Source organism: Orbicella franksi, chromosome 1 (assembly GCF_964199315.1).
Source record: "Orbicella franksi chromosome 1, jaOrbFran1.1, whole genome shotgun sequence".
NCBI lineage: Eukaryota > Metazoa > Cnidaria > Anthozoa > Scleractinia > Merulinidae > Orbicella > Orbicella franksi.
Window position 1 is genome coordinate 11297375 of NC_138145.1, and position 15794 is coordinate 11313168.

At 40.4% G+C, this 15794-nt stretch overlaps 1 protein-coding gene across 1 annotated transcript; it reads left to right on the forward strand.

The window, feature by feature from the left end:
- The first annotated feature begins 1630 nt into the window (after positions 1-1630).
- Positions 1631-15488, forward strand: LOC145490025 (laminin subunit gamma-1-like). Its single transcript, XM_081469118.1, has 12 exons — positions 1631-3075; positions 5299-5590; positions 5712-5986; positions 7132-7711; positions 8031-8518; positions 9019-9333; positions 10117-10254; positions 10630-11117; positions 11550-11856; positions 12433-12695; positions 13574-13774; positions 14420-15488. The coding sequence occupies exons 1-12, from the start codon at positions 2004-2006 to the stop codon at positions 14906-14908; spliced, it is 4908 nt and encodes a 1635-aa protein (XP_081325244.1). The 5' UTR covers positions 1631-2003; the 3' UTR covers positions 14909-15488.
- Positions 15489-15794: the final 306 nt, after the last annotated feature.

The window sequence follows — 15794 nt, forward strand, 5'->3', positions numbered from 1 at the left end:
AACAAATGGTAACTTAACACTTGTTTTTTATATGGGAGTAAATTCAATTAGAGCTGACAAGTTATCGGCTATTGTTTCCAGGATATTAAACAAAAAAGAAGCTTTCATTTCTGGACAGTTTTTACATCTCTGCAGTAGCAGTTTAATAGTTTTATTTGATGACATTCATTTCAGTCCGATATTTTTAAAGGCAGAAAGTATGAAACCTGTTCAAATGTTCTTTAAAGACTGCGTGGCCCCAAGTTAAAGTGCAATTTAATTAAATCAGACTTTCAACGTGTCAGAGAGGTTTTTTCTCTTTCTATTTTTGGTGAACTTGTGTTGTGTTGTGTAAAAGGGTAAACTTACGACTCGTATAAAATGTGAAAAAGTCTCTTAATTAACTTGAGTATTTTTGAGCAAAAGTTCTTCTTGGGGGTTGGAAGGGCTTGTGATTGGTGAGTGAGGGAGTTATGCATGTGCGCGTGTCACACCCATTACAGTGCGGGTTGTATCAAAGAACGAATCAAATTGCCCGTTAGAAAATAAGATGGTATCTACATTAATCTGGAGATGTGTCAGATTACTGTAGTTTGTTCAGTCAAACACTTTATGGCTTACTATTTAGCTATCTTACCATGACCGATGTAACATCGCATGTACATCATAAATTCCCAGTTTCTTTCTTGCTGTACATCGCAACCGAAAAAAACTTGTCAAATTAACCAAATCATTACTGTAAACAGCTCCATGAATGCACCTATCTCCAACACAGTGTCACCCAAAAAAATAACTCTTGCACGCCTTGCGTGCCTATGTTTTTTGTGACGTCGTCACTTTAGGACTCTATGGCCACTGCATTATAGCTCTATGATACTGCTTCAAATATTAGCCCTCATTCCCCTAGAGAGTACCGAGAGTAAGTAAATATTAGGATCAATATCGAATTTTTTTTGTTTCCTAAAAGATAAACTTAAGGTGGGAAGGGATGGTTCAATTGCCCTTCCTCTTTACCCTATACAATTCAAATTTTATATAATTACAAATTTGTCAGTACCAAAATTATAAACATCTGGATAAATTTCTGTAGGATCTATCTCTTTGCCACATTTGAGAGTAAACAAAATTTTATACTGTAGTTCCTTTTTGTCAAATTAAAATTTCTTTTCAAACTCAGTAACTAGCAGTTGTTTCGCCAGACACACATCGCGCGCGCGTTAGCGAGAGAGAAAATCCGGACCGCGCTAAGAACCAATCAGATTGCAGGATTCGTTACCGTGCCCTCTTCTGTACATGTAGGATTGAACAGTTTTGTGACAGAGCTCAGTCAAAAATTTTCTGGTATTTAAAAAGGGAAAATTCTTTCATGGCTAGACTTGTGTTTCGAGAAAATAGTCGGGATGTGCTGAGATGTTATACGACACACTAAGCGTAAAATACAAAAGACTTCAATAAAGTGATGAAATATTTGTAATAGTCTACATTTTTGAAAACCCATAATGAGCCTAAAACGGTTCGCAGCTCGACTTTCTGACTTGATAATTTGTCACTGGCAATTTTTCACTCGTTTTTAAAAACATTAAAAAATAAATCAAATCAAGCCAAAGAATTTTCTTCAGAGCGAAAGAATGAATCGACAATTTTTGTTTTTGTAGTGTCCATTTCTCGCCTAATCTTCTTCGGTCAAGTGCTGCAGTTTGGCAAGAAAACTTCTGAAGAACAAATGTTTACTTTACGACATATTCGCAGCTAAACTAAGTCTTGGTAAACTTTTAATTTCTGGGCGGAAAGGCGGGGACATAGTTTACACTTCAGCGCAGAACTTTTTGAACTCCGAGGAAAGCCTCAAATTTCGTCAACACGCCTGTGATTGGTTGTTTTTGGATTATCTCCAAGAACAGCCAATCACGGCCCGGAAATTCCGTCCCGCTGAAGAATGCACACTAAAGTTTATAATTCACACAGGTATCCGTAGATGTCTGGCATATCACATATATCAAATATCGTGAAATTCCCCTCCATGCATGATCCGCCGTTCGCCTACCGAAGATTACGAGCATAACACGAGAGGGATCATGGAGGTGTGCTGTCATTATCGTGCGAAGAAACATTGGAAGAGTTTTTCGTCTGTGCTAAGACTTCTGGCCCTGCTCCTGTTTGTCAGAGAGATTGATAGTCAATCTCCATGCTATAACGAGATCACTAAAGCTCCTCTCAGATGCATGCCTTCTTTCGGCAACGCTGCTTTTGGCAAGACAGTTATTTCTAACAACACTTGTGGGACGCCTCCGAGCGAGTTCTGCGTTCAAACCGGCGTCACTTCACCCACGAAGGAATGCGAAGTTTGCGATGCAACAGAGGATAGGTACAGCCATCCCGCGTCTTACATAACGGACATAAAAGATGATCAAAACAGAACCTGGTGGCAGTCAGAGACACTGCTTGACAACCCGGACAAACCCGTAACTCTTACCCTGGATCTTATGAAAAGCTTCGATGTGTCTTATATCAGAATTCGTTTTCGATCGCCAAGACCTGAGTCGATGGCAATTTACAAGCGAACCAGCACCGATCCGAACGGGCCGTGGATCCCATATCAATATTTCTCAGCTTCGTGTGAGAAAACTTACAAGGTGAAAAGTAATGACATTGCGATAACAAATCAGCAAGTATTGTGCTCGAACGAATTCAGCAGCATTTCGCCGCTAACTGGAGGCAATGTTGCGTTTACTACATTGCAAGGTCGACCGGATAACCTCAATTTTGATAACAGTCCTGAATTGCAAGACTGGGTTACGGCGAGCTCGATCCGAATAGATTTGGATCGGATGAATACGTTTGGAGACGAAGTGTTTGGTGATTCCAACGTTTTGCGGAGTTACTACTTCGCTATTATAGATTTGACAATCGGAGGACGTTGTAAATGCAACGGGCACGCTGCAGAGTGCATGGAGAAACAAGATACTTTAGGACGACTTGAGCTGAGGTGTATATGTGACCACAGAACGATGGGAGTAGACTGTGAAAAATGCGAACCGCTTTACAATAATCGCCCATGGGCCAGGGCTACAGAGAATAGTGCCAACGAATGCATCAGTAAGTACATTATTTTCTGTATTCATGGACTTACTTCAGGTATATCCTTTTATTCTGCTCGCCAACCCTGTCAGCGCGAGACAAGTAAATTTGACGCTTATCTTGCGGTAAATCAAGCTGGGTTGGCCAATAGCCTGCAGCGCTGCAGATGACCTGCTTAATATAACCTCACTGCATTTTTAAAGAGTTAAAGTTCGCACCGTTTTATACTAGATTTCTTGAACCTTTTATTTTTTAGTCAAGCTCACGCATTATCTGTCCTTCACTCTCTGAAAACCACGAAACCACTCAAAGGTCCTGAAACAAATGTTCGATTTCTCAGACCGGAAGTCAACCTTCTCGAATATACACGGTTTCTGCGGCTTGTTTCGTGACGGGGTGGAGGTTTACAAAGAGCATTTGATCGCGCCGGAATGAAGGAATCCAGGTTTTCTTTTTGTGTATTTACGTTTGAACAGTCAAAATTCCTCCATAAATCAATTTGGTTTTCCATTTTCTCTGATACAATAAATATCAAATTTATTATATATTGGCAATTTTTTTACAACCTCCGATGTGTATTACTGACACTAATTTATTACGCATCCACTTCAACTATACTTGAGATTCAAGGAAAAATGGCTGTTATCTGCCTGTGTATCCACACATCCACTTCAGAGTCTCGCTCTATGTGAACGCATGAATGGATAATTACATCCAGTGTTCTTAATTTCTTTGTGATTATGAACGAACAAATGGATTTATTGTGATTCTGTACAGTGTACAGCTTAGCCCCTAAAAGTGTAAAATACCACAACCAGTTTAAGGACTCATCTGCTTGATATTATGTCTGTCGTTTTGTGTAATACCAGGGATGATACTTGGTCCCACTGTAAAGTACACAAAAATGTGTCATGGAATATACAGACATGAAGAGAATGGATTGCATGATGAGCTTGGCTTTCAAAGCTCATTTGATAAGAGAGTTGAAAGATCAAAGATGTTATATTGATAGGTTAAGCAGCTGGTGGCCTCAGCTTTGTTATATAGGAGATTAAGAAAATGTTCAGGTGCTTGCACTCGTTTCTTATGTGTAAAAACTTGACAGAATTTTGCTGAAAGGAGTTTTCCAGATGCTAATGTGTTTGAGAAATTCCATCAAGGCGAGTGTTTTTTTATAAAGACTTGCACAGTTCTAAATTTTTTGTAGTTAATCACTGAATGCTAGGTTGTGCCAGGGCTGCTGCATATGTCACTTGATCAGACAGCCTAATCATATAACTTGCAGAAACCTTCAGAATTTGTTGAACAGGATGAGGTTTACTCTGCCATTAATTTGCACAAACTAATGTCAGATGACTTGTTATTCAGGTGAACATTGTGACATATATCTGCTTCTCACAGATATCTAGAGAGTGGTATACTGGTAGGACTCATTTTGAGTCACACAAGGCAAACAGTCACATCTGTGTAACAGAAACCAGTTGGGTGGTTTGTTGATTACTCTAATCTACTTCATATGATGTATATTTGGGATCACAAATTATATCACCCTTTGTGTGTGGTTTGTGAACAAGACACCCCGAGTAGTATAATTACATGTGAACTTCATAAATCAAATTCCTATCTCTATCTGCTGAATGGTATTTACAGTATTTTTGGTTAAACATGTACCTGAAATATTCTAGACTCTGCTACTAGGTTTAAACAACTTCAGAATGAGATTATTTTCACACTGGTAACATAGGCTTTAGTGTTGCAATGCCTCCTGTGTTTTTCTTCTTAGAACGTGACTTAGGTTTTGACCTTTCTAGCAAACCTTCTGTAGCTGGGATTTCAAGTGTACACACTTACCGGTTTAAGTATGGGAAACTGCATAATGTATTTGCAAAATAGGAAAACAAAATGGCATAAAATGATCAACCTGTTTTTGCAATCAATTTTCTAACAAAATATCTGACATGTACTACCCTAAATTCAGTGGGTTTCAGACTGGAATGTTTAATTGATACTATAAATATGATTTGTGGCACCTTCCTAGGTTTGTCAAATTCCCTCATTTTGTAGGGACAAGAATTGGTTACTAATGTCAAAAATTTATATTTAGTACTGGGAACCCTGGAATTTGTAGTTAGAATTCCTGTAAGTCTTCCTAGTAAGAGCACATTTTTTACAACTCTGTAGAAGTCTGAAAGGGCTTTTTGTGACTGATAAAATATATTTTCTGTATGGCTGTTTCTTTAGAGTGCGACTGTAGTGGTTTAGCAGACAGTTGTGTGTATGATGAGAACCTTGGCTATGGACACTGTGAAAACTGCAAGAGAAATACAGCTGGTCCAAAATGTGAACGATGCCGTGACAATTTCTTCCGCCTGACTTCTTCAGATGACTGTCAGCCTTGTAAGTGTGACCCTGTGGGCTCAGTGTCATTACAGTGCGATCCAACAGGCCAGTGCACCTGTAAACCTGGAGTGACAGGTGTCAAATGTGACAAATGCCAGGCAGACTACTTTGGCTTTTCACAGACGGGTTGTAGGTAGGTTTACTAAACAAAATTATTGAAAACAGACATTTGACATCTTTTGGATACTTCCTCTGCAACAATACCTCATCTTCTGCATCATGCGAGCTTCAGTTTTCTTGTGCTCCTTTTTCAGGCCTTGCCAGTGTTCTCCTGAAGGAACTGACCCCAGTAACACGCAGTGTAATGAGAAGGGGGAGTGCTCATGCAAAAGGAATGTCATTGGTGCCAAATGTACACAGTGCAAGACAGGCTTCTATGGATTGGAGAGTACAAACCCACATGGATGTAAACAGTGCTTCTGTTATGGACACAGTAGTGTGTGTGAGGCAGCTATGGGTTATACTGGATATAACATTTCAAATCAGTTCTCGTCAGGTCGAGAAGGTTGGACTGTTATCAATGAACAAGGTACATGTTATAATTCTGCCAATATCCTGAGGGTGTAGACAAGGGCTTCATTAACGATTTCAGCCGGAAGGCAACTGGTTTTTATGGGCGGGCAAACCTTTTTGAGCTGAACTTCTTTTTAGAGAAGTTTTCCTCTAGATGGTCAGACGGGGCAGGCAAAATTATCCTCACAGCCAGTCAATTTCCCAGTGCCCGGCCCTTGACTGCAATGGACTCCAGATTGACATATTAGAGAAGTAATGACCTACGTCACCAGCATGTTAAACTCTGAATCAGGCAGTCTTGGTTTGGCACTAGCCAGAGTTATCTTGTGTTTTTAGTCCTTGCAAGCACCAAGTGAATTTTTTGCTTATTTTGCAAAAATGTCTGTCATCAATTCTATGTTACATTTAATTTAGAGCTAACTGAAACAGTGATTTTCAGCCCTATAAATTTTGTTAATTCTACCCAAAGGTCAAAAGTGCCATTGTACTACTTCTGTGCAGGTAAAACTGGCAGGTCTGTCAATCAACTTAAGAGAAAAGATCAATTAAGTTGTTTCATGATGAACAGATAGTGTTTAATCTTGTAGGTGACTGACATTTTACAGTTAACAAATAATTTGGTATTTTGAAGCACAGACACTTTTATACTTTCATCAAATCCAACATTGGTTGAAGATTTGTTTTGATTTTTGGTAGAGCCAATCAAATCTTGTCAGTCTAGTGTGAATGAGCCCTGGTGCCTTGTAGTGCCTCTGTCCATCAAGGTTATAAATAGAGATAGATATCGGCATGCTGTTACAGTAGCCTGACACAATGCTGGAAAGGGTCTAAGGACATTGATCGGGTTGTTGTTTTTGTGTGTTGATTTTCATGGGACTACTGATGTTCACTTTTCAAGTACATGTACCTCTCTACATGTACATCCATTGGCAGAATCTTGATGTAACATACCTTATAAACACAGGCTGCCCATGACTTGCGGGCTTGAAAAAATACATAACTTTACTGTTAAATCTAAGCTTGTTTATGCATTCATTTTTTTTTCTGTTGCAAACATTTTAGCACTATTGTAATCACTTTTGTTGTGTTGGTCATCATTTACTCGACTTTTCTCATTTTTGTTCATATTTTGATATTGTTGTGCTTATCTTATTTCAACAGGTACTAATGTAACTGAGCAGTATATCATCCTTCGTGAATCTTCCCACATCAGCGTAACAGCTGTAGGAAATGAAGTCCTTTATATATCAGCCCCAGATAAATTTCTTGGAGACCGCCGCAGCAGTTATGGCCAGCTCTTTGGGTTTACCTTCCGTGTGGCTGCAACTGAAGGAGTTCAGGTGAAACCAGGAGACATTATTCTGGAGGGAAAGAATGGACTGAAGGTCTCTGCAAGGCTCAATGCACAGAACAACCCTGTTCCTTCTACCACTTTTCAAAACTATCTGTTTCGTCTTCATGAAGACCCATCTTTGGGATGGGAACCACTGCTCAGAGGGTTTGACTTCCAAAAACTCCTAACCAGTTTACTAGCCATTAAAATTCGAATGAACTATGCATCTCAGGGGACTGGCTTGATTGACAATGTTTTCATGGAGTCAGCAGTATATTTACCACAGTCTCTTTTACGTGTTCCTTGGGTTGAAGAGTGCAGCTGTCCAGCTCCTTACACAGGAGATAATTGTGAGCAATGTAGTGTGGGCTATACCAGACAGAGAGGATCCGAGGATAAATATGGCCAGTAAGTAATTTATGTCAAAAAATCATACTGTGAAGTGTTCCACCTTGACAAGCTGGATTTTGAATATTTCAGCACTCAATGAAAGGCAGTGTTCAATCTAGAATAGGTCAAAGTGGGTCCTATGTCCTACTTGACGTTTTAAATTGGGAAGATGCATAAATGACTAAGGATGACTCCATGTGACAATGTCAGCCACGTGTCTGTTAAGAGGGGATTGACTGAATTGCAAACAGTCTTTAGTTAATAAATCCTTCCATTTCTAGTTTTTGCAGCTCTTTCTTCAATGGGCATGGCACCCTTAACCCTTCTTTGTTTTTAGGTGTGTTCCCTGCCAATGTTATGGTCACTCTGAGTCATGTGATCCAGTGACAGGTGTTTGCTATTGCCAAGACAACACAATTGGTGACAACTGTGAGACATGCAAAGAAGGTTTCTATGGTAATCCAACTGAAGGTACCAAAGATGACTGCAAACCATGTCCCTGCAAATATGGTTCCCGTTGCATTCTGATAGGCGAGAATGTTGTTTGCACAGATTGTCCTGAGGGACACTTAGGGGATCTCTGTGAGTACTGTCAAGATGGTTACTATGGTGACCCATCGGGCCTTTTGGGTTTGCCAACTGCTTGTCAGAAGTGTAACTGCAGTGGCAATATAGACTTCAATGCCATTGGGAACTGTCAATCTCTCACAGGCGACTGCTTAAAGTGTATTTACAACACTAGGAATGGCCCGCTTGAGAGATGTGAACTTTGTGCAGTTGGGTTTTATGGAAATGCTACTGAATATCCAAAGCCACAGTGCATTGGTAAGTAATGGAAACTTAAACTGTACACACACACACTTAACTTCAACTGCATTTAGAGACTAATGCAAGTGTAAAACTGATCCCCTGGTAGCATAATTGGCAATGTAGTTGTCAAATACAGAGATAATGTGCTGTCCAAGGGTGTGGCTTACCTGGTGTCTGAGGAAGCAAGCACCAGCATCACCAAGCAGGGCTAAAGGTGGAACCAATGGGGTAAGCAAAAGAGGGTCAGAAGTGGCTTGCAGGCTTTAACTGCTACTAGCTGCTGAGAGAAGCACGTGAAGGGAAGGGGTGGAAAGGCAACTTAAAAGATTCATGCCCCACATGGGGTGAAAGGATTTAAAGAAGAAGGAGATATTGTGGCTAGGGTGCTTTTACAATTGTTTTCTTTTTTCGGTCAAGGGTAGTTTTAAGTTGTGGAACTTTCATCGTAGAGGTGCTTCTACTCCAAGCTACTTTCTGTCCTTCTTGTGAACATTTTGCCTCTTTCTGTCCTCCAGCTTGCAACTGCTACAATCAAGGCACAATGACCCCTCCTGACCACAACCCGGAGTATCCCCTCCCTTGTGACGATAAAGGCAAGTGTACTTGCTTGGAAAATGTTATTGGAGACAAGTGCGATAGCTGCCGAGATACCTACTGGAATGTGGGCTCAGGAGTTGGCTGTGAGCAGTGTTTGTGCAATCCCATTGGCTCTCTAAACAATAGTTGTGAAGTCATTATCGGCCAGTGTCCGTGTAAACCTGGGGTGACTGGAAGGACATGTGATCAATGTCAGTCAGACCATTACGGGTACTCAGACCAGGGCTGTGAACGTAAGTAGAATGAGAATACCAGATGACGATGCGTATACCTATTTCTATAAACCTCGCAATGTTTTGAAAGAGGACTGGAAGGCATGAAAAGCTTGAAGCTTGAAAATCTTTTTTGGCGTTCGTTCAGCACCCAGCCAAGGTTCTTGGCGCAGCTAGTAATCATACACGTTGTAGATATGTGCTTCGTAATCGCTTTCTACTCTCTTTGATAGGGAAAAAATCGGTGGATAATGTACACACATTGGACGTTTGCATTTTTATGTCTTGCACGAGATACCCCTTCAGTTTCATGTTTGAGCGACGTTTTACTTCATGCCGAGAATGTTCAAGATTGTCGAGTGTGCACCAGCGGATGCACGCTTAAAAAACAGTTAACGTGGACCTCTTCAGTAAAAACCCCTATTTTGGTTCTTTCTTGTTAATCTTCACCTCTTTTGTTCTTAGGGATAGGGGCATTGTTTGTGTTTTTTCGTTTGGCCAATTATAAAGAACCTTAAATTGTAAACGGTACTGGTCGCAAAAAAACTAAGATTCGGTTATCTATCCACTCTCAGTCTTATCTCAATATACACTTAGTTTACTACAAAATTCTGATAATATACTTTGGGCGTGGTCGTACAAGTATTTTTCTTCAAAAGTTATTTTTGTTGAGCTTATTTTAGGTGGCTTTGTTGCCAGAGGAGCTAATTATCAGTGGGATTTTGGTGTGTGAGATATCTGTTTGGTGTTGTGTGGGATGTATTATAGAAATCTTTGTAAACTTTATCGTGTTTCTTTTCTCAGCTTGTAACTGCAACCCAGAAGGTTCTCTTAATGTGAGCTGTAATGAATACGGAGAATGCAACTGCAAGTTTGGAGTACTGGGCATCAAGTGTGGTACATGCGAGGAAAATAAACATAACTTGACTGCCGGCTGTGTCAGTAAGTACTGCTACAATGCTGAAATAATAATAATAATATTAACACAATAGCCAGGCAATCTTAGGCCCTGTCATCACTAATCCGTCACGAAACAGGAGCTTTTCGAAAACGCTCTTCAAACCGGAGGATTTTGAAAATGAAGTTATATTTCTACGGTTCGGACCTATCGTCTACACTAGTCCGTCACGAAAACGGATCTTTTCCCATAACCGCTCTTCAAACCGGAGGAATTTGAAAACGCCGGCTTTTCAATTTCGTGTAGTCGGAAAATATTAAGAAAACGGAACTTTTCGAAAACGATATCGTCAAGATAATCATGGGATTACGGTAGCAGTAGTGGATGTAATAATGCTTGTGATATTTTTTTCGCCGTAGGTTGCCCGCCATGTTATAGCGAAATCCAACGATTAGTTAACCGCTTGCGAATAAACATCCGAAGGCTCGTGAAGATCATGAACAACTTCAACTCGAGCTCAAGCGGACAACTTGTCGTGGATGCGAACTTTGAGCGTCGCCTGAAGGAATTGACGGAAGCAGTGAATGAACTGCTCAACAAGGCAGAAAGCTCGAACTCTACAGACAAAGCCCTACAGGAGCAGCTTCAGGTCTTGGACAGCCGTGTGGAGAAAATAAATAAGGTCATATCGGATGTGTCCAACAACACGAGCGAGGCGGAAGGGATCATAGCCAGTGCGCTGGGGAATATATCTGAAGCCGAGGCGTCGATCAATCGATCACGTGCATTGCTTGACGAGGCAGAGAAGCTGTTACTGAACAAGGGTGCTAGGGCGTTAAATGAGTCGATACAAGCAGCGAACAGCTCCAGTGAACAAGCCATAAGAATGGCGGAGATCTTGAATGAGGTAATGTCCTTTTTGATAGGGTTGATTCTGTTTTGAACTTTGATGCTCAACTGGCAACCAGTCCATGATATTAGACTGATCTTTGTAGAGTTATGTAGTCACTATGGGTTGCATCTTTGATTTTCTTAAACTGAACATGAAAAGCCGAATTAATTAAGCAGAGGCGTCTGTTAACTTGGGCTAGTTTACTTCGTCATATTGTGGTTGAAAATTGCCACAACGACCATTTTAAGATAATTTTGTGAAGATTTTCGAATTTCCTTTTAACCTCGACTGCTTTTGACATTTCTTGGTGTTTTAAAGCTTAAGTCCTAGTTGCAATCCTTTTCTATTAAAAGTTCTGTTAGATCGTTATTAATAAACTTAGGCTCAATGATGATACCTTCAGTCTTAACTGTTCATTTTATCACCGGGTTGTGTTTCTTTCTGTAGACCACTATTCTAGCAGATAAACACGAAATGGAAGCGGAGGATGTCATTGAAAAGGCGAACGAAACTCTCCACAAGTCTAAACAAGCCCTAAATGCTACAGAACACGCGATGAATGCACAGGAAAAGACAACTGATGGCATAGAAGAATTACTGAAGAAGCTTAACAGAACCATAGATCTGCACGAACAGGCGGAAAGCGCAGCTGAAAAGTCACGTGAAGAAGCCCAGAATGCAATGGACGAGGCTGTGGAGCTGTACGGGAATGGAACCGCACCTCTCCCCGACCTCGGATTGTCGGAAATGCAAGGTATGTTAAAAAGCAACTTGTCCGATGGGCGGGTTAGGTTCTTAGGAAAATACGCCCGATCAGAATACAAAGTGGATTTCAAAAAACTAGACGAACAAATATCTTTTCTACTTGTCTAGTACTACGATATTTTTTACGTAAAAGCGATCAAGGAGATGTGACAAAATTGGTGAATGATTCCGGTTTCCAGCCTTCAAGCGTTTAAATGAGGTGATAAACAATTCTCATGCCAGTCCTGCTAAATTCTTTAAGCTGAATCTGGAGACGAGAATAGCAATGAAATAGTTTTGCTTTAATTGAGTCAGATCGAGTGTTCAGTTTAGGTTTCTTTTCGTGGATAACACTCAATTCAAGCAAAACTATTTAGTACTTAATCAACACTCTCTACATTCCACATTGTAGAGTTTTAAATCACAGGCAACGAGACTTTCACATGCATTCTTAGTATATAAAGAAGTCATAGGAATTTGAAAATGATGAACGAGTCATTTAAACGTCATTTGAAATTATTATCGGTGATTATTATTCTTAATTGTTTGTTCAAAGCTCCGTTATTAGAATTTGATTGCCTTTCAGCAAAACTTAACACCTCCAAACAAGAGGTGGCCAACGCGTCCAAGAGTGCTGAAGAGATCCTCAGTACCCTGGAGACTTTAGTTGAGAGCTTTGACATGAAAGAAGAATACGTCAGAAAGAAAATGGCTGAGTGGTCAGGCCTTTTTGAAAGACTAGAGGGCCTGATGACAAATGTCACTGATGCTAACAAAACTGCGCATGATGCCATTGATCGAGGGGAGGAGACATTGAAAAAGGCTAAAGACATGTTAGAGAGACTCAAGGTAACATTTAGACTAAGGAGTGTGGCCTTTGATCAGTTCATGATTTGAAATGGGGCAGAACGTTTGCGTAAGGCTTAGTGCCAGGTGCAGTGATGTAGAGCTAGGCAAACTTGCACAGCCTGTCACTATGCTCAAGCGAGGGGATTATGGTGGAAGGTTTCAACACACTCTGAGTATTAGAGAGCTTGAGCAAACCTTGACTGCAACGGCTTTGTACATTTCGTAGCCGTGAAATGACCAAGTTCTGTGCTTTTTGGAGAACGGGAGTCACGACGGTTTATTTTTCGTTTTTCCTTTTAAAATTTATCCCTTGTATTACATATTTAGTTTGAGTAGGTTTCTACACCGTTCGGCCTACTAAACAGATCTAGATAATTGCGAAAATCGAAGTTAAAGTATGAATCATTTTTTACTAGGCGTCGTCTTTTGCGTAGTCGTCGTCATTGCTTAAGCTCCCTATTAACAGCAGCAAACAGCTGTTGAAGCCCTCCGGTACCTTTTGTCAGTCTGGCAGAGCGAGAACTAAAGGCTGGAATACCTAGCAAGGCATTCAACATAACTTTTACTTATTATGTTTTTCTCTTTATACATCAAGCCCCTCTTGAAACATAGGCTTCTAAAAGGCTAATTGTCAAACAATAGCAACAAAGTCTAATTGTTACCATCAAAAGTAATAATTCTTGATGACAATGCTGCTGTAAATATCGATTCATGATTCGACAAAATCGAGTTTTTGAGTTATAAACTATCAAAACGTGCTTGTACACCAGGGTGCTTCTTCTTCTTCTTTCGCGTCCTCTACCCGAGTGATGCATGGGTGGGATGTTGATTCTCAATCGCAGAATTTAAATCTAAGACTGTTGATTCTGACTTTCCAGAAATTCAACGAAATCATAGACAGTTCCAGAGCAGAGGCTGATTTAGCCGAAGCTAACATAACGAAAGTTGAGCGACTTATCAGTTCAGCAAACAACAAGTCAGATGAGGCTACCGCTAACCTGGGTGATGCACAGGAGCTGGCCGAAGAAGCAGCGTCAACAGCCGAGGGGGCGCGAGATATAGCTAACCAAACGCAACAGGTGAGGAGCGGGTTATCAGTTCATTAGACTATGTGAAAATTTAACGTTGTCGTGTCTGGAAAGACGTGGAAAATTCAGACAAGTTCCTAGTGTGTTTATGTGCGAGGTACCTCTATTACAGGGGTTCTACTGATCTCGAAAAGCTCTTGTTCAGCAAAACGTGGTAATGTGGCCTTTTTGGCCAGATTTCAACTATATTCTGTTAAACGAATGCCTGTTGATTGAGAGAGGTCTTAAGGGGTAAAATGGGAACGGGTATTTGCCGAGTTTTTCACTGGGACAACGAAAATGACAATGAAAATTACCACCACCACCACCACCGCCCCACCCGCCCTTTTACAGGACTCTCTGTAAAGTGTTCACACCCGGGGCTGCTGTAGATGCGAACAGTCACCTATTTGGACATGCTGTTAACCTCTTAGTTCCAAAAAGTAATCGGCGTCTGAATTCTCGCTACAGAAGTAATATATTGTGAAGCAGACAAGTGATGAGAGTAAAGAATATCATCAACTCACGGAGGGTCTGTTGTCTTGATGTACTACCAAATTCTCAATAGTGACGTTAAGACAAATGTAAGATAGTCATTAAGGAGAGTTGATACTTCGATGTTGAGGCTGAGGGAGTCAATCTATATATCTCCAACAGAAGGCTGAAATGATAAAGAAAGAGGCAGAAGAGCTTACAATCCCACGAGACAGTGTGACTGCACCCGTATCAGAAGCCGCCAGTCAGTTGTCTGACTACAAGACCACCGCTGAAGCACAGGGACAGAGCATCAAAGACGCACTGAACAAAACTAAGGAAGCTGGCGAGGCGGCAAAAGAAGCTCGAGATAAAATACAAGATGTACTTGAAAAGTTGCTAGCACTGTTGGCGGAGATTGATGGCTTGGGCAACGTAAATATGTCGAGGTTGAATAACCTTGAAGAGCAGCTCCAGAATGACACGGACACCGTGCGTCAGTTGGATCGTGAAGTTTTGGCAGTGGAACAACAGAGTGATTTCATTAAGGAAAGCATCAAGAAATACACCGTTGATCTGAATAAATACCGAGCGGAAAAGAAATTGCTACAAGAAATGTATGAGAAATTACCCAAGGTATGCCCAAGAGTCACGCCAGACCCAGAGGACTAGCATTTAGTCGTGATATACAACAGCATTTTGCTTAGCGGGCCACTGGTATGATAAATATTGCGTGACTTAAATCAATTCTTGGACATGTCAGCTCCGAGACACGCCGAACAACCTAAATACGGTTTCTCGATTGAGAAAATTGCATTTTTTGTCATCAAATAATATTATTGTAACTATTCTTGAAGATTCGAGGCATTTTGTTTCATGCTACCTTAAAATTAAGCGTTGAAATTTGGAAGGAAGTTGCTGATCGATATGCTATGGAGTAAAGATGCCATTTTGGCATTCACAATTCTAGTATCATATTATTTTGTAATATTAGCTTTTTAAAAATGTATTTACGGGAAGGGAGTTTGTTAGGCTATTGAAATACGTTCAGATTTGAATTGTTAAACCTGGTAAAGCTTATTTTAGTATTTTAAAACGCAAAAACTTTCACCAGCATCAAACTCAACTTACTTAACTCGTGAAATTTATTGAGGCGGAGTTTTTCTTTTAACATTTGCTCACTTTATTTATTAGCTTACATTAAGCTTTTATGTATGAGGAATTAAAGTCTCTTAAAGCTGTTGCAAAAAGGTCTACATGTACCAGCGTGTGGCTTTATATGGGAGTGTGACGCTTAAATTAGGGATGGCCAATGCACGACAGTTGCGAAAACAAAACAAATTCATCCGCCTTTGATTACGAGCCGGCGTACCTAACAAAGATGTTACACTATCGTGAGGCCTGTAATGAGAAAATATTGGTCGAGAACGAAACCAGTTTTTCCTCGATAAGGGCTGACCATGTTACGTTCAGTAATTAATTTATCATCAACATTGTCATGTTTTCTATTCATTAAGATATCTCTGCTAGACAAACCCAGGTGAGTTATTTCATTTGG

Coding starts and splice junctions, on each gene's coding strand:
- LOC145490025 (XM_081469118.1), top strand. CDS start 2,004: ATGATCCGCCGTTCGCCTACCGAAGATTACGAGCATAACACGAGAGGG. Junction 5,987..7,131: donor GACTGTTATCAATGAACAAG/GTACATGTTATA, acceptor TTATTTCAACAG/GTACTAATGTAACTGAGCAG. Junction 11,857..12,432: donor CGGATTGTCGGAAATGCAAG/GTATGTTAAAAA, acceptor ATTGCCTTTCAG/CAAAACTTAACACCTCCAAA.